Genomic DNA, 18,529 nt, shown 5'->3' with positions numbered 1-18,529 from the left:
AAAGTGGCCCACTGCCTCCTTTGCTGTTGTTTAATGCTCTGCTAGCCCTTCCCCGTGGCTGCCATACGGGAAGGTGGGGGGCTTTTTCCCCAGCTCTTTGCTGTATTTTTATATTTGATTTTTCCCTTGTTTTGGAGGGATTCCTTTAGGGAGGAATCCACATTTGCTCTGCCTCGGAGCTCTAAGGTTTCTCATCTATTCTGGGCTTTTCGTGATTGGGAAGATGTGCTGTGCCTGCAGAGCACGTGGTGCTTCGGGTGACGGCACAAAGCCCCTGGCCTGCGGGGACCCAGAGGACATGCACGAGCTAGCCAGCCGGAATGAATGGGGAAGCTGGTGTATGGTGTAGGAGGCCAAGGAAGACTTCTCATAAATCTGCTCGTAGCTTCTTGCCCACCAGTACTAGTCACTCCACCTCTTCCATGCCTGGGTGAGGAGGAGGTGACCCTCCTAAGAACATCGTTGTATTTTCTTCAGAAGGATCTGCTCTGACAGTGCTGTTCTGGCAGCTGGCACCTCTCTGCGGTGCTTCCAGCACCCTCCTTCCACCCAGGAGGCTTGGTTTGGTGGCATGTAGGACCTGAAGAGATGGGCTGTTTGGGCCTCAGTGGCCAAAGTCTCTGCTCCAGCAGCATTGCAAGGAACACCTGCTGGTGGGAGCAAAGGGTGCCACATGAGACCCAACTGCATGTCCACCTTCAAGGACGAGATGGGAAAGCTTTGGACTCTGCCTCACGGTGTTTTACTCTGGGGATTGGGCAATGCCACTGAGCAGTGACGTTTACCTTGTGGGCTAGCAGATCACCTTTGACTTGGCAAGGTGAGGGCATTTAGCGGCTCTCTCCTCTCATGTCCATGCATACCTTGGCCGCTCAGTCAGCAGATGCCGGTTGTAGGGCATTTACTCTAGGATCTGGTGAAACTTGTATCTTCACTTTCTGGTTTCCTAACGGGCCAGAGATAACTCTTGAAGCCAGTCAGCCCCAGGCAAAGTTCTCCACCCTGCCTCAACCATGACATCAGCCATGCCTCGGTGTGGAGGGATCACAGTAACCCTCCAGCCTGGGGTATTGCAACCTTCTCCTCAGTCACTGAGCTCTGATGCATCACCTGGTGTTCGATTTGGTTGGGGATTTTCCTCTTTATTATTTCCTATTCCCTGAGAAGACATGGTCTTGTTTCCCTGGAGCTAAGTTGATTGCATTCTAGTTTCAAAGGGGCTGAAGTTTGACACCTGAATGTCTGGGTTGAAAGCGGTCAGCCAAGATAAGCACCCTATTTTGTGAATGAGGTACTCACACAGTGCCTGCACCTTAACAAAATGACCAACTAAATATTCAATATATCATTATTGTCCTTAAACTTAGGTAGAATTTGTGTCAAATGGAGGTTGGGTGGGTTACCCAGGCCCAATGGGAGATCTGCTTCAGGGCCAGAAGCAGTTAAGTCACAGCACAGTGTCTTCACTAGCAGTCCGTCCTCTTTTTTCTCTTCCTCTAAGATATTTTGCAGTTTAAAATCTCACAGTATTGGACTGTGGTACTGCAACTCTGAGGTTGGAATGAGCCATAGAAGCTGTGTATACATTTAAGCTAGATGTCGTTAGAATGTAGGATAATTTTTTGGGTCAACTGATGGTCCATCCAGCCCCATATTCTGCCTCTGAGAGTGCAGTGTGAGATATTGGTTTGGAAGACCACGTGAGCCTTTGAAATACCATTTTTTCCCTTTCATCTTTCTTGTGTCCACACAGACATTCACAATTGTTGGATTAAGGATGTTAGGTGTAAAACCAAGTCTCGCACAGGTGCTCAAAAGTGGCGAGGGTGCCAGAGGTGCTTAAGATCTTCTCATGCTATGAGGATTGCGCTACCAGAAGTGGCCGTGAACCTCCAGAAGGCAGCTCCTTTCCTGAGGTTTTCACCATCTTAGACCAAAATCCTGTGAAAACATCCTCTGCTGTGATTTTTTTTTCCTAGCCTTTACCTGCTATATAATTTCCTCCCAGCGTTGGAGCTGACCTAAACCCAAAACTTTAATGGTCTCTGTTTTGGATTCGGAAGCAGAGATTGAAAAGCTCTTGGAGTTTGAAGGAGCTTGGATTTGAGATTGTGCTCCTGACACATCATTAATTTTAAGATTGTTTTCCCAGCAAGCCTAGGCTTTCCGTTCCCAGTTGAAGATCATTTACCATTGACTGAATGGTGAATTATCGTAGTGGAATGAGGCAGAGAAATATGTCGATATCAGATATAACAACGCGCAGTCAGTCAGATTTGAACCTGCGCCAATCTATACAACCCTAGCCTTGAAATTGTTAAAACAAAGTTCATTACATTTAATGATCAAGTGTCCTTCGGATTTCTGAGGAGTTTATGTTAACCATTTATGTTACTCAGCTCTAATATAAGTAGCAAACTCTGTGAAAATCCTCTTAAAATTAAATTGGAAAGTTGGGAGTTTTTTTATATATCTATATAGTTTTTTTGCTTCAAGGAAGTATCTGCTTTCCAGACATCTCCTCAAACAAATCACGTCTGAACAGAAAAAATAAACACGGAATAGCCGAAACTACAAGGTTTGCTGTGTGGACGAGCAGGGAAAGGAGTTAAAGAAAAGTAAAAACAAAAAAAAAAAAGTTGAATTTCCTGAAGAAGTGCCTTTGCTTGTGCCGTCTGGCTGTCCCATTGCTGTCTACAAAGCAGGGCCCTAGCACAGTGCTCGGATATAGCAGGTTCTTCAAATTGCGTGGCCCTGATGTGCTTCAGCAAAAATATCGAGAAGAACTGGGAGGGGTGTGCTACTGTTTCTATGAGCCAGTTCAGAGACGGTTTTCTGTTTATCGTGCGCTTAAAAGTGCTTTGGTTTTACCAATATAAAGAAATAAAAATAATAATTTATGAGGCATTCAGTGGTGTATTTATCACCAGGTAGTAACTGAGAGCAAACGGTTTATAGACCCAAACACCAGTGAGTAAAACTAGGTCTCCCTCTCTCTCACTCAGTGCAACCCGCCAGTGCTTCGGCAAAAAATAAACTGTATTTCTTCTTAAAATCATTTCCTCCATAGTGAGCCGTAGCAAGTACATCAAAAGGCATCATTCGCTTCCGATAGTTATCCCAAACCATTTGGTTTCTTATTGTGTACTTGAGGTGACTGAAGGTAATTGGGCCAGCATCCAAATGTGACGTTTTTGGACGGATGCTGATAAGATTAATGACATTTTCCTTCTTGGGTAGTATTTTCAGCACTGAAAACACTACTGTGTAATGTTTGAACTGGATAACAACCTGACAGGCGTGCCAAGTGCTGACTGGAGAGTTTCCCCACCTCTGAAGTCCGCTCCCTAAGCTCAGACCTGGGTCTTGCACTTGCCATCCGCTTCTCTGTCCGAGCCCTCAAGGACTGGCGAGTCTTCGTATAACTGGCTGGTAGAGCCGGACAAGAGACACCAGGAATTTGCAGCATGGCTGCTACATCTTTTAAAACTCAACTCCATTCGTTTCCCCCCAGACTTGTTTTGGGGAGGGAGTAGCACAGAGCGAGACTTTAAGGGGTTGAGTCCTGGAGGAGCAGGTTGTGTTTCGTTACATTTCTCATTCCTTATAGCACTGATGTGTGTATGTTCAGTAATCCCACCTCTTTCAATTAGGCTGCTGCTGCCCTAAAATTTTCTTCCTTTTTAAAAAATTTTCTTTTGTTTTTGTTTTTGTTTTTTTTGTCCTAGACCCCAGGCAGGCGCAGTCATCCCCGCCGTGGTCCTACGACCAGTCTTACCCATCCTACTTGAGCCAGATGACTTCACCGTCCATTCACTCCACAACTCCCCTGTCCTCCACTCGAGGCACAGGACTTCCAGCCATCACCGATGTGCCCAGACGCCTCTCAGGTAAAGACCGTGTTTTGCCTAAAACAATTATGCAGATAGGAACAGGACTGGCAGAGGCTGCCTCCGTGGCCTCACACAAGCCTTTAATAAGAAGAGCAAAGCTCAGTCGGTGATAACAGGGTTAGTGCACGGCAGGCGGGGGTCAAACTCCCTTTTTTTTCCGAAGTGGAAGAGCTGCTGCGGTGCTCTGAGCACGTATCATTTGAATATCTCTAGGTCCATTTCAGATCAGACTATTTTTAAATTGTGAACCTGATTCTATGAACAAATTCTCTGTTTTTTTCCCCCACGAGAGGATGTTTGCTTGCATGTTTTGAAGTAATTGTGATATTCTCTATTTTTTGGTGCTTTACTTTTGGTGGCGTGTGTGATGTTAGGCGTCCTGACTGATAAATGCCTTATTTCTTCAATAGTTAAGGCTAAGGTTCATTCTCCCGCATTTCAATCCAGCAGCTCAAGAAAGCCCATTTCCTTAGTTAATGTGTACTTAAGATGCCTATCAGAAACTAGCTGAGTCACTTTAGGGTAAAGATTGGACAAATTGTGCTTTGGAATGATGCAGGGGAGAGGAAATCTGTTTAGGAACATAGACAAGACAGCAGCGAGGAACTGAGACTTTTTTTTTTTTTTTTTATCAAACAAATGTACATTTACATACTGTGCAATTCATCTCTAATGGTCTCAGTGATAAAACCATCTGTGTGAAGTAATCTGATTGCCCCAAAGTAAGATAGAGCCTGTCATGGCACACAGTCACCTTGTATATCGTGCCAAAAATGAGGAACCTTAGGGGAGGGAGGCTCAGTATTAAAACTCCAACCTCGCAAGTGTGGAAATATTAGCAGCGTATGCCAAAAAAGCATGTGTAACGTAAAGAAAGCCTTTATGATTCATTAATGAAAACCAAAGAATCAGCCTTATTACATCTATTTTTTGCATGTTTGCAAGATATTATTATAAGCTTGGATGCTGCCGCCTTACACCTGTTTGACTCGCAGCCAGGTGAATTTCTTGCTGTCGTGTTTTCCCCTTCCACCAAGCTCAGAGCGCTGGAAAAGTTGATCACTCCACCGAGCTGCATCGCTGACAAGCTGAACTGCAGCCAGCAGGCGTGTAGGATTTGATTAGCGTAGACTCCTTGATTTCTTTCATCTTGGAGGAGGGAAGCTTTGTTTCTCAAACAAACAGCTGCAAAAACCTCTGCGGTCCTAAGCGCGCTCTGCCTTCTCGGAGATGCCAAACGTCTCCATGTGGGCCGAGGGCTGGAGGGTGGTGGAGCAGGTTCCCGCCGGCTCTCTCGGTGCAATGCGCTGACTTCGGTCAAAAAACTTGATGGGCTTGATGCTGAGGAAATGCTTTGTTTGGCCTGAAACAGGTTCCCTTTGAGTGGGAGCCTCCTGATGGTCTGTGTTGTCGAATGGGTTATTTTTGCAATTGTGCCCCCAGCGATACCTCCAGGAGAGGCTCGGCTGGGACCGCAGCAGCTGTACCACCGCGTACTTGCCCTGCAGCCCTTGCTTGTCTGTGTGTATTCAGACGTGAGCGCCTGGCATGTGGGCACAGGCAGAATGACTAAAAGACCTGGCTGTGTACATGATGTGGCCGCGGACTGAACTTTTCTGCTGCAGTCTACAGCCGGTCGCCTCCGCGCTTCTTGCCCTTCATCTTTCGGGGGCTCGACCGACGCCTCCGCAATGCTCTTACTTTTTCCCAGCCTGGGGATCTTGCTTCCAGTTAGATTCGAGATTGAAAAAGGGGACTTTGATCTCCCACAAGTGCCAGAGGTTGTCTGCGGTGTTTGCTGACGTTCAGAAATACAGAGCGGCGGTGCTGGGTGGAGGACGAGCTCTGATGCTCGGGCTGCACAGAGGCGCGTTGCAGCCCCAGCTGCAAACCCTGCGGTTCCTCGCGAGGGTTTCTACAGAGCAGTGCCACAGGGAGGGAGGGCAGGATCCGACCCCTTTGGTGTATAAAGTAGAGGGAGAAATGCAAGTTTAAAGCTGCCCCTTACAGCAACCCGTTTATCCCGCACACACGGAGAAAAGCGAATCTCCGCTCAGTTACATGATACATCTTTCAGAGGAGAGTAGAGCTTTGATGGGGGGGAAAAAATGACTGCTAAGAAACACTTAGCAGTTAGAAAACTTCAGGCACCTCCAGTGCATGAGGGAAAAATTAGAGTTTTACAAGGCCTTGAATAAAAGCAAACTTTGCCTTCCCGATACAGTGGCAGAAATCTGATTATCAAGGCTGTTAAAAGTATACAAGGTAATTTTAATGAATGCCATATTTACTGCCTGTTGCTTAACATCATGCAGGAGGAAAAATGGGTAAAACTTCCCCCTGAGGCCTTGGATGTCACACCTACAGGCACAGGACTTCCTACCTGCCACAATTTCACATTACCCGGCCTCCATGGCTCTGCCTAGACAACTGCTTAAGTTGTGCTCACCCAGACGTTGAAAATATACCATCTAATAAAGCAACGTGTCCTTCACAAGCATGGTTCCCGGTTGTATTGTCAGTGGCAGTCTTCAAGAGCTATTTTTGATGGTACTCCCGTGACCAGAAACACATCCATCCCAAGGACAGAACAGTGGTTGTTCCTCCCCATCCTGGGCTGGATACATCTCTTGGTGATGAGGACGCCTGTGTTTCAATCCCAGATGGGGCTGAACGTCAAAAGAGGTTTGGCGCTGTAGGACAGGAGGTGACGCGGGACTGCCATAGAGTTCATAGAATCATGGAATGGTTAGAGTTGGAAGGGACCTTAAAGATCACCTAGTTCCTTGCCATGGCCAGGGTCAGCTTCCACTAGACCAGGTTGCTCAAAGGCCCATCCAGCCTGGCCTGGGATTTCTCATGGAGTTCTCCGTCCCATGGGAGAGGGGAAAAGGGCAGCAGGCTGCAACCCTGGCGAGTTATTCAGGCAGGCTGGTGTAACGCGGCTGAACTGGTCGTGTCAGTGTCTAGACTGATTTCTTTTGCACAACTGAAATGTTTGCATGCATGCTGCAGGCACGTGCAAACGCGGCTGTCAGACTTCAAGTATTCATCTTTTATTCTCCAAATGCGGACCGGTGCTGTATTTGCAGTGTCGTACAAGTAATTAATGACGTGTCACCCGTATTTTCGCAGTGTTCAACAGCAATAGCTGAAAAGCAAAGCAAAGAAAGATTATCTGGCATCACACATGCAACTTTTGAACCAATGATCTCTCCGGTCCATAAGTCTCATGTTCATATCAAGAGTAAATAAAAAACAAGCTCAGGAGGCCATGCAATTGACTTACCTTATTGCACCAACTCAGTCACAAAAAGAGCAGGATTCCCCATATTTTATTAAAATATCTGTCTGCTCAGACTTCCCCAGAAGACAGTGAAAGTTGGTGGCCTAGCAGATTAATATTCTTAATTAAATAATACTGTAGTGGAAACCATGGGAATATGTGAACACGGTCATTTCAGAGAGGTTTTTGCCTGAGGGACCTAGTCTTATTGCATGATTCATAACGAGTGCACTCAGTCTTTGTGTCCTATGCGTAGCCAAAGTGCATGTGGGATGGGCAGTATGAGTGTCTATTATGTAATTAATGTATATGATTCATATAAATACACATCACAGCCATTTTACATAAAGCTTTGGGACTGATCCAGCAAGTCCTCAGCACAGGCAAGGTTCAGAGCAGGGAGTACGGGTCGGGTTATTCCTGCAATCCCAAGAGGGCTGTTCCACAGCAGGGGAAGGAGGTATGGGTATAGATGTCCCCAGGGTAGACATCCGTATCTGAGACGGTCACCCTCGGCTCCCTTTTGGGTCAGTGGGGACAAACTGGCGTTTGCAGGGTTTGACCAGTCTGCAGATGAGCTGTACTGGTCCCTGGCAGTGCCTTGGAAGAGCCTGTTTGTCTCCACGGTCTCTAAAGCGAGCCTAGGTGAGTGGTTCAGGTACAGACACGTCTGATCTGATAGTCTGCCTTTGGTGAGGTGATTTAAAAGATGATTTAACTGTCCCATAAACACATCCATATCACAGCCTTGTTACACTTCAGTCCTGGTGTAACCCTGCCGTGTTCTGCCTCACCCTGACCTCTACCTGCTCTGTGATTGCAGGGTTTGAGCTTGGATTTACTTTTGTTAAGAACAGAATCATAGAATCATAGAAGGGTTTGGGTTGGAAGGGACCTGAAAGATCACCTAGTTCCAACCCCCCTGCCATGAGCAGGGACACCTCCCACCAGACCAGGCTGCTCAAAGCCCCATACTGAGAAGGGAGGTGGGGACACTTCTTCTCCCCCTAGACTTTTCCTGGACCTCCTCACCCTTCTCACCAAGCTCCAGTCTCTTGCTTTTTGCTTCACCTTTGAGAGAGACCTGGGGGGTCAAGGTCTTAAGATGCTGGAGGACCTGCCCTGCAAGTGTAACCTGAACACGTTCAGTGCTGGCTGTGGAAGAGCCTGCCCTACGCATCTGCGTTTGACAAATGCCCGTATGACAAAGGAGAAAATTAAAACTGAATCTAAATAGCAGGACAAATCATCAAACCTACCTTTCCAGCCCCGGGCTCGCGCTCTTTGCAGATAGATTTGTCACTTGGGGATGCTGGCCTCGTGCCACCATGCCCAGACTCTCCTGTCCCATGCACTGGAGTACCTGCACTGGAGTGCAGGGTGGACTTGGCTGTCTTTGTATTTGCTGTGTCATTGAATAAGGACAAGCTGAGATGGATTAGGGAGATGCTGGGCTCAGCCTCCAAACAAAAGAAGTTTGAAGACCCATCCCTCTGACCTAAACCAGCCAGAAAGCAGTATCTTTACCAGTAAATTACACAGTGGTGGGGCCTGGGCTGTTAAATACCGGTACTGTTAAATTGTCAGCGAGGTTGGTTTTGAGCGGGGTTGGCCAGCATGGTCGCAAACAGGTCCCAGCTGTGGTTTGGAAATGAGCAGAGCCCCAAACCTGTTCCCGTGGGCAGCTCGGAGGCAGCCACCCCATTGTGGAGGCCAAAAGGATTTAATATTACAGCTGTGGCTAGACCACCCTGGCTGGATTTCGAGCCAGAAAATGGGCCCTGACCCCAGGCTGTTTGCTAGTTCGAGTGTAGCCAAACTTTCCCATTAAGTCATCTCGCTGTGTAGATATCACCGCGTCGTTTTGGACAATCCTGGGCCTTCATCGAATGTTGAATTTAAGAAACATTCCCGTTCTCCCAGCTTACTCAGGGCTGGCAAGTATAAACGCAACCCTGTGAATGCCAGCCATGCCCTAATCAATGACAATACTGTTCCTTTACACAATTTAATTTTAATTCTTGTGAGCCTACAAATCTTAAAATAAAACCCCACATATAATGGAAGCAGCTCCAGCTGAACCTCTGGATTTAGTGTTCGTATGTTAATGAGAAAGTGGCTCACAGTGATGGGCTGGTTTTTCTTGAGGTCCTGCACGGGTTGTCATCTTGGGTTTCTAACCCTGAATGTGAATTTCCTTGGATTTTGCTTAATGTCACGTACACGCATGATCTTTATAATAAGGATATTCCCTTTTTTTGGGGGGGGGATTTGGTCTTTGAAAAATATTAACTTTAAGAAAGAAAAGTTGTTTATCTTCTTCTAAGGAGGTCAGAAAACTTCACAGTCAATAAGGAAAAACTGTGGTTATGTGAAGCATCTATTCTTGCAGCCCTTAATTCCTACTAACTTCATTAAACGTTGTGGGTAATAAGCTCATTTCAGGACAGGACCCTTAATAAGAGAAGCCATTAGTGCTGTCTCCAAAATACAATTCTTTTTCCTCTTTGCGTGCGCTGGGAAGCAGGGAAATGGTTAATACCGTGGCTATTGCCAGCAACGGCCTTGGTGTTAGCAGCTCCTGAAATGAATGAGCAGTTCACGCTTCAGCAATATTGTCTCAGGCTCTTGGCAAACCCAAGAAGCCAGCTCTGTTTCTGGTGCGCTCGCTATGCTGTGATGTTTTTCTTGGTGACTATAACAATTTTCACTCTGTCTTTTTTTTTTTCTTTTTTTTTTTTTTTTTTCGAAATGGAAGCTGAAAGGCTCAAGGTTGTCTCTGTCTCCATTTCTCCCAGCTAATTTTCAATGCTTTCCCGGCAAGGTGACACCGACTTAAGGCAAAGTAAAGAACTTGGGGGAGCTCGGGTCTTCAGAAACAACCCCCTCATTTTGCCACCCTCCCTAAACTTGTAACTTGTCTTTTTCCCTTTTTTTTTTTTTTTCTTCATTATTTTTCAGTGGTTCTATTTATTTTGTTTACCGCAGGTTTTCCATTTTTAGTCTCCTGCCCACTTGGTGCCACCTGGGAATCTCAGCACCTTGGCACTCGTCTGTGGGGTTTCAGTAGCAGCCTCTCTGCTGGGTAGAATCTCTCATTGGAGTAATTGTCCAGAAGATACGTTGCATGATCCCTACCTCGAGGACGAAGGCCAAATTTTTCTAGCGTGGGTGGCCTCAAATTAGGCGCCTATACCCAGATTTAGGTGGTAAAACCAAGCGGGCTGATTTTCAGAGGTTTGAATATTATAATGTGTGCCTTTAATCCCTCTTCATTTACTTAAAACGGCTGTCGGGAGAGGAAATAAACAGGAAAAATGGAGGCAGAGGGAAAGGGTTTTATTCCTGAAATAAGGGATTTAAAAAATACCAAAAAGAAACAAGTGGAATGTTTTTAAACAGAATAAATTTGTTGCTGATACAGGCAGGAAATAGCACACTCAAATATATGTGGATGTATAGATATATTTTTATCTGAGCTTTTTTTTTGCAATGTGTTTTATATTTAGGACACATATCAAGATTTGCATCTGTTTCCAGAACTTGCTGCTAACAGTTAGTAATGATGCCAAAACATACTTTAGTTCCAGCTTGAGACCAAATGATATTCAGGGCTTTTTTTTATTACTAATTTAGGGTCTGATATTAATTAAGGAAATTTTTCCATAAGTGCCAGGCCTTTTCTGAAGAACTCATTAAAATTATATTAACTTAAACCGGAATCACAGTCTGAGCATGTTTTGTAATGATTATTCGTACTGACTCTGCTGGGTTTTGTAAACAGAATGCTAATTGTTAATGGGGCAACCGGGCGCTTGATTCCAGACTTTCAAAGGGCCAGATCCTGAGCCATTACCTAGATGTGTGCTCCCAATAAAGTCAATAAGCTCCTAACAGGAAGGCTGTGGGGACCGAGCTCTTTGTTTCGTCCTTGTGCAAAGCCGTATGATGATTTCCCCATCCCCTCGGTGGAATCGCCGTTGATTTTCTACCTAGGATGGAGCCAGCAGCTGATGCAGGACCACATGTGTTCTGGTACGGAGAGGGAATCTAACTCCGTACGTGAAGCTCTCTGGTCCATAAAGGGTGGTCAGGATCATTTAGTTTGCCTTGAAGTCACTATGGCCTTGAGTCTTTGTTGCCCTAAATCTGGTTTGCTTAATTGCACAAGCTGAATTTACAAAATCGTTCCGTAAAAAGAGGGGGAATTTGGTCCGTCTCAATCTGTGATTTTGTTTGGTACAAGGTAGGTGGAAAAGTATCTTATGCTCTCCAGGAGCTGTATGGTTTAAAAGGCCCAATTCTGCAAATCTTACACTAAAAAAAATACAATTCAAGAGGCAAAAACTGCTGCTGGTAGAAATAGCTGGAGCTGCCTTGACTTTCAGTGAAATGTCCTCGCATTTCTGGCCATGCAGAATTTGACCGTGCTGAATTTGGTCAGGAAGGGAGTGGTAGGGCCCAGCAGAGCTTCACAACACCTTTTTGAAGTGGTTCAGTAATGGTTGTTGGCCCCGTTTTACCGATGTCCAAATCTCCTCTCCCCTTGATGGAGGTTTTAGGAGAAAAGGATCTGGTGTCGTGCCAGCTTGGCTGTCAGATTTAAAAGACCGTTGATATGGGTGATACTGGGCTGATACTGGTGACCAAAAGAGAAGGAAAGAGCCATGCAAGCAGTTCAGGCTTTCTGTGGTTGTACAAAAGAAAACAACGTAGGCAGCGAAGGAGAGGAAGATGAATGAGATAAAATGAAGGTGCACACCTTCACGTGGCTCATAAAGGATGTTATTAAGAGACAACAAACTATTTCATATGCATAAAGGGAGGGTATTTGGGGACGCTAATCTGGAGATCTCTTAATATTTGCTTTCAGACTGACTCGAAAAAAGAGTGAGGGAAGGGATCAAAGCAGGAGATGCCTTCCTGTGCTTGGGACAGGCTCCCCATGTCCACAAGAGCGACGTGCGGGTGGTGCACGTCCCCTTGGGGGGAACCTGACCCTGCACCCCCATGGTGCTCGATGGTGTCCAAGGAGGTTTTGTGGAAGGCAAGGATTTTTAGCAATGATGGAGCTTCGTCTATAAAGCTCAGGGAAGAATAATTTGATATAAGGAGCTTTCCACAGATATATACATTCGTAGGTTATTAATACGGTGAAGCCCATGTGATCATCTGCTGTAAGATTTCCCCAAATTAGCTCTCATTCGAACTTGGGGATAACCTTTGAGAAAGAAAAAAAAAAAAAAAATGAAAAAAACAACCCGAAAACTCAGTTGGTCCTCATTTAAAAATTTCCAGGGAAGCAAAATCCACCACAACTTTTGGTCACAGACGCTAATTAAGCTCGCTTTGGAAATGTGGGTCTTATTACTCGTCTGAATTTGTCTAACTTTAGTTTCCACTCATTTGAACTTGCTGTAACTTTGTCTGCCAGATTGCAGCACCAAGTTTTATTTCTAAGGTTCGAGTGGGTTCCTGTGGCGGTGGCAGATACACCAAGGAGGTGGGTAAGAAAGGAGGTCGCTGTGGTGGGTCTCAGGGAGACGGCAGAAGCCACCGGGAACTGGCCGTTGTGGGACGCGGAACTGGTTTGACTTGCGAGGAGGCTGGAGGGGAACCGTGCAAAAATATTTTGGTCATTGAAGTTTGCCGTGGGTTCACTATAATCAATCAAATAGTGGAAGTTCCCTTCCCTAATCAGCCACACTCCTACGGTATCCGCTGAGGAGGGGTTATTTTTGGTTGAATTACTAGTGGGACTCTACTTTTCCAACCCACCTGAAAAAACGCGCCGAGAAAGCATTTTTCACAGACTCTGTGGGCTTCTGCAATTCCTTTAGGAATTTTTCTGCTTTTATATTTGCTCGGTTGTCAAGTCCCTCCCATTTTTTCTAACAAAATGAATTTAATTCTTCACCCACTAGCCTAGGTGGAGATACAGGAATAAGACAACAGATACGCATTCTCCCCTGGTTTTCCTACACTGTTTCACCTTTCATTTTTAAGAACCGCAGAGATAGTCACAGGGGCTTTTTCCTCCAGGTTTAGTTAGCATCTACCCGGTCAAAAGCAAAGAGAAGCCCGCAGCTCAGAGCTCAGCCTGTGGTCCCGTTGGGTAGCAGATACCCAGCCAGAGCGGCCTCTTTGCTCTCTGCGTTCATAATTATTCCGCGGGCAAATTTGCGAATCGAGAGTTGAAACTGCGTTAAACCCTTGGAATTACTTGGAGCGGGCAATGCTCTCCTTGCATGAAGAAGTCTTAGTTCTGGCGAAAGAGGGATCACACACTCAGTGCAAGGGGTTTTGTGGCTTTTTAAAGGTGCTTGTGGAGGAGGAGAGGAGTCAGCGTGTTGCGTCTTCAGCCCCGTCTGGGCCATGTCACCTCCAAGCTTCCCAGTTGTTTTCCCAAAGGTCTCTTTAACCACCCACTTGACCTTTTATCCTGTGGTAGCCATGAATGATTGCCATAATACGTTATTTTATGATATAGAAGTGCTGAGCGTAGGCAGCTGGAGAAAGCACCATGGGCTCTTGTGAGAAAGAGGAGCAACCGTGCTGAGAGAAGGGGAGCACCAGCAGAGAAAAACGGCCCTGGGGGATTTAAAACTAGGAGCAATTCTGAAAGCAAAATGGAGGGGTAGGGCATCTCACGTTGATCTTTCTGCCTCTTAACGTCCTATTTCTCTCGCAGCGAGAAGTGGAAGGTGGTAGGCTCGGATTAGGAGCGGTACCTACAAAGCCTCTTTCATTTAGCTGAGATGAAAAGTCCCTACACAAGCTCTAGCGATGCCACACGCGTGGTTTCCACTCGTTATTTTTAACGGTTAACTGGGCTATCGCTGTCTGATCCATCGGTGCTTTTTTATGCCCTTTTCTATTAAACAAGCACTGTCTAGAACTGGATGAATATTATGAAGCCGTCAGCTAAAGGTATGGCCACCTTGTTTTAGTTGATATAATTGGGCTGTGCAATGGGCTTGCTTGGAAAACAGGATTGCAGTACAGGTATAGGATCAAATGTATAAGGCCCGTTATTTTTAGGTGATGGATGTCTGTGAAAACACAGCTTGCTGTATTGAATTCTGCGCTAAAAAAATGTGTTCTGTGTTGCGTTGAAAGCTGAACGTAGGATTGAAAGGAGATTTCCACAAACTGGAGATCAGTCCCCTTGCCAGTCCCCTTGCCAAGGCTTCGTGCGAGGTTTGGACTTTAGCTGGAGCACCCAGGTTTGGCCACTGCAGGCGATGCGGTTCGGTGATCCAAGTAATGGCTGGATTCGCGAGTAGCTAATGGGCCTTTGCTGGAACCACCGCTGACCACGCGATAGGCAGCGGCTGCTAATATTGTTTGTGTTGCGGTAGCGTCTGGCAGTCCGATCCCATTGTGCTAACGACTATAGAATTAAAGAAGAGAAAGAAAAAAAAGAGAGGTCATCTCCGTCCTCTATGAATTTGCGCTCTTAAATACAGTACAATTACAAGACGCACAACAGAACGCACGAGGGAATTGAGGAAAGACGAGGGGACAGCAGTGGCTGCAGCCTCGCTAGAGCCGGGTGGGAGCGAGCATGGGTCAGAAGGGTGGTGTCCGAAGAAGGTTACTGAGATACTCTGTGACTCTTCACCACCTCCCAGACTTCAGGGCCAGCAGGAAAGCAAGCACAAAGCTGCTCGTTGCAGCTTGTAATAAAAGGCGAGCACTGTTGGTGAGCATCATTACTGGAAAAGGTAAGAGTGGGGCAGAAGATCAGCTCCGCTGCATTAGGCCACGGGTCCATCCAGGACCCGTCAACTTCTCAGTGTGGCCAAAAGTGGTGACTCAGTTCCCCTGGAGTGCAAAACCAGAGCACATATATTCCCAACCTGCAGGGCTTTCCTAAGCTGGAGGTTTATATCTGGATCGTTGTATTTAATAGCTGTTGATAGACCTCTGTGAATCTACTTACCCTTAGGTAAGTGGGAATAACCCCAGAGGCGACAGCAAGTCTTCTGTTTCCTGGGGATCTGTAGTGTCGTAGTCACATAGGACTGACGGGGACCTCATGAGATCATCTGGTCTGTGCCCCTCTGCGCAGAAATAGGATCGAACATCTGCAGGTCATTCCTGTTAAGTGTAGCCAACTAGTTATGTGTATTGCTGCCATTGAAAACAAAAATAAAACCGTGTCCCAAAGAAGGGAAAAATCCCAGCCAAAAAACTTCATTAAGGTTGAAATAGATCATTTCGGCCCGGCTAAAAGATTTTTAGAAAATAAACTTCAAAACAAAGGAAGTCAAAGCTGACATTGTAAAGGAATATATGAATAAATGCTCGAGAAGTGACGGGGGCTTTGTGAATACATTTGAAATATCCCTGGGCTGCTGGATGAGACTGCTGGCGGTAAAGCGGGAGTCGTTGCCGCAGGATGGTGAATAGACCCGGAGCTGCGCAGGGTTTGTCAGCGTTGGCAGAGGGAAGGTGCAGAGTAAAAACCTCCGGGAGAAAGGGCATAAACATTTCGGTAGCCTCTAGGGCGCAGATTGCAAAGGCCGGGGTCTGGTCTGGGGACGGAGGACTGAAAATTAGACCTTCTGCAACGGCGGCTGGTTTACCAAATAGGAAGGGAAGCAAGTGCCTCAAAAACACCGGGAGGGCTGCTGACCCGAAATCTCTGCAACATCAGCCTGGGCTGAAATGGCTCATTGGAAGAGGCGTCTCGCAGAAGCTCCTCGGAGGAAGTCCCCGGGAACTGTGATGTGGATGCTGGCATGGCCGGAGGAGCCACAGAGGAATCCTGGCAGCGGGAAAAAGGCACCTCTCTTCCCCGCTTTCTTCCCTCTTCCTCTCTCAAATATCTCCCTCTAAAGGGATTTTTTTTGTTTGTTTTTGTTTTCATTTTGATTCCCGCTAAAAGCCAACCCGTGTTGTTTTCTTTTATGGGTGAAAAGGAGCGCAGGGGAGGATCTAAGCACCACCGGAGCCTATTTAGGAGCCACCGTATTAGATTCCAAAATTAGATAGGAAGCTGGGTTTAAGGGCAGTCCAAACCCGACCAGTTCCTAGTTTGGCCTGGCCCACGTAGGTGGGCCAGACTGGTTTGGAGCTGTTTTGAGGACAGGCTGCTTGCCCACGGAGGAAATGGTTCCAGCCGCAGTGGAGCTGGAGCACGGCGCCTGGTCCTCAGCCGAGCCAGCTCCTGCTCTCACCGGGCTGCTCTGCAGATGCGCTGGGGCGGCGTTCAGCTTAAAGCAATGCTAGCTGTTGCTTTCTCAAGCAGATTAAGACAACCGAGGGCAACAATTCAGGCTGCCTTTGTACGCCTCTTTTTTATTTCAGGTGTCAGGATTGTGTCTGAAAGCTTATTTTAAGCCAAGTTCTCTTTATTCTGTCTGCATTCCACCTTTTCTGTGCCTTCACCTGTTGAAGAGCTTGTAAAAAGGGTCTGATGGTTTTTGCCTTTAGTCTGTGTAACTTTACAACATCTTCCAACAAAAGATTTCATAGTATTTTCCAAATGGTGCTACTGACCTTTGTCACTTGGCTAATACGAAGTATTAAAATATCCATCTTATAGCAAGTAAAATTTAGCCAGGAAAATCAAATTATACGCCCAAAGTCACAAAACAAATCAGTAGCCAGAGCCAGAAAGCAATGCCTCACGTTCCCCCTTTTAACAGCTTTAATGGATAAGTGGGCTGTCTGAACTTCTAACTAACATATGCTTTTTTTTTTTTGCCAGTATGAAATTACCCTGTGTAGTATCTCCACGATACATTTATGTTTTTTACCATCCTGGTTAGAAGCTGTCCAAGCTCGCTTCTGAAATAAAGCAAATTCGGAGACTAGCCGGGTTATCCTGATTTAACCGCAGGCTTAGTTGGGCTTCGGTAAGAGCGTGCATTTCTGCAGCCTCCGGCAAGCGCGAGGCGGCGGTGAGCCTTAACTTAATCCCCCGTTACAGAACCGTAGTACCTCACGCTTACCACGAGCCTGTGGCTGGGGTTTATCTGAGACGCGGTAACTGGGATGTTAAGTTTGGACCGTCAATAGCGATTCGAGCTGCTAGTGGACTCGCCTCCGTTGCCATACAGCAAGCAGCCTAAAGCACGTTTATGATGTGAGCTATTACAGACCAAAGTCTGTTTCTCTTTCTCATCACCGGTTTCCTGGGAGGATAAAAACGATATTCAGACTTTACACTATGGAGAAGAAGCATTTATTTAGAGGTGTTCGAAGTTGGGCTGGTTTAAGCTTCAGCTCAGCTGATGAATGGAGACGCTGTGTGGGCAAGCTTAGAATGGATTGAAACTGAGCTTACAGTAACTTGCCTTAATTTGGTAAGAAACTCGGGTTGGGTCTCGAATGAATGAAAAAAATATACGGAGGGCTTTCCAGGGCTTCTATTAAATGAGACTGAAAATCATACAGTGTTAAAGTGGTGCAGCGCTGAATATAAAAAGGGATACAGTGCCTCTAGTCCTGCCGTACAGCCATGTTTAGCAAGCTCTGTCCTGCTGAATTTGATGGCAGCTTGGTGTCTAATGGGGCATGGAGTGCCTAAATGCGTGGATTGGAACCTCGGTAGGTCTTTGCACTGGTCAGTGTTTGTGACCTTCGGGTACAAGAGCAGCAGCTCGAGCTATAACAGCCCGGTGGCTGCCTCCAAAGATTCCTTCCGTCTCCCCGAAGCTCGTGGTGACTCGGGGCACGTCTGCGTTGCGTGGTGGCGAGTCCTGCGTTGCGTGGTGGCGAGTCCTGCTCTGCGGCTTGTCAAGAGCCACAGCTCTGCTCCTGCGGTGCCGAGGGCGGTGATGTCCCCGAGCTGCTCCTGCTCTGCCCCAGGAGACGGGGACAGCGGTTGGGCTCGGTGCTTACCCACGCATCTCCCCGCAGGGCTCCTGCGCAGCCTGAGCCTCCCGAAATTCCTTTGACCGGTGGGTCTTGAGTCACGCTGACGTGTGTGACAATTTTATCACGGCCTGATGTTACCGCTGTTCATGTTACTTGGGGGAAATGTGTTCTCACTGCAAGGGAAAAAAAACTCTGGCCGTCACTGGGTGAGTTATTTTCCACTGTTTTCACTCCAACAGCGTTATTTCGCCGGCTGCTAAAATCCTTAACCTAAGATGGAAATGCCTCCCCGGTATCTCCCCTCTCATTTCTCCAGTACCCAGAAGCTCTCCGTGGGCTAAGCGCCCTCATCCCCTTCGGAGCGGCTGCTCTCCATGGGCTAAGCAGCCTCATCCCCTTCGGAGCGGCTGCTCTCGCGGGCTCCCGGGCAGCTCGCGCTCCGGACACAAGCAGCGAGGTGTGTCCATCTCTCTGCTTACCCTCTGGGGGGACAGGACTTCATGCCGGGGAGGAGAAAAAA

General features: G+C 46.8%; 1 protein-coding gene across 3 annotated transcripts in view; it reads left to right on the top strand.

Moving 5' to 3' along the window:
• The window catches only part of RUNX2 (RUNX family transcription factor 2), a 165,271-nt gene that overhangs the window by 62,142 nt on the left and 84,600 nt on the right, over positions 1-18,529 (top strand). For all 3 annotated transcript variants that reach the window (XM_074582046.1, XM_074582048.1, XM_074582047.1), the window contains one exon: positions 3,729-3,890. In XM_074582046.1, coding sequence (XP_074438147.1) covers positions 3,729-3,890 — 162 coding nt within the window. The remainder of the gene's footprint in view (positions 1-3,728; positions 3,891-18,529) is intronic.

The sequence above is a fragment of the Larus michahellis genome, chromosome 3, assembly GCF_964199755.1.
Source record: "Larus michahellis chromosome 3, bLarMic1.1, whole genome shotgun sequence".
NCBI classification, from domain to species: Eukaryota; Metazoa; Chordata; class Aves; order Charadriiformes; family Laridae; genus Larus; species Larus michahellis.
This window is presented reverse-complemented; position numbering and strand designations above follow the sequence as displayed.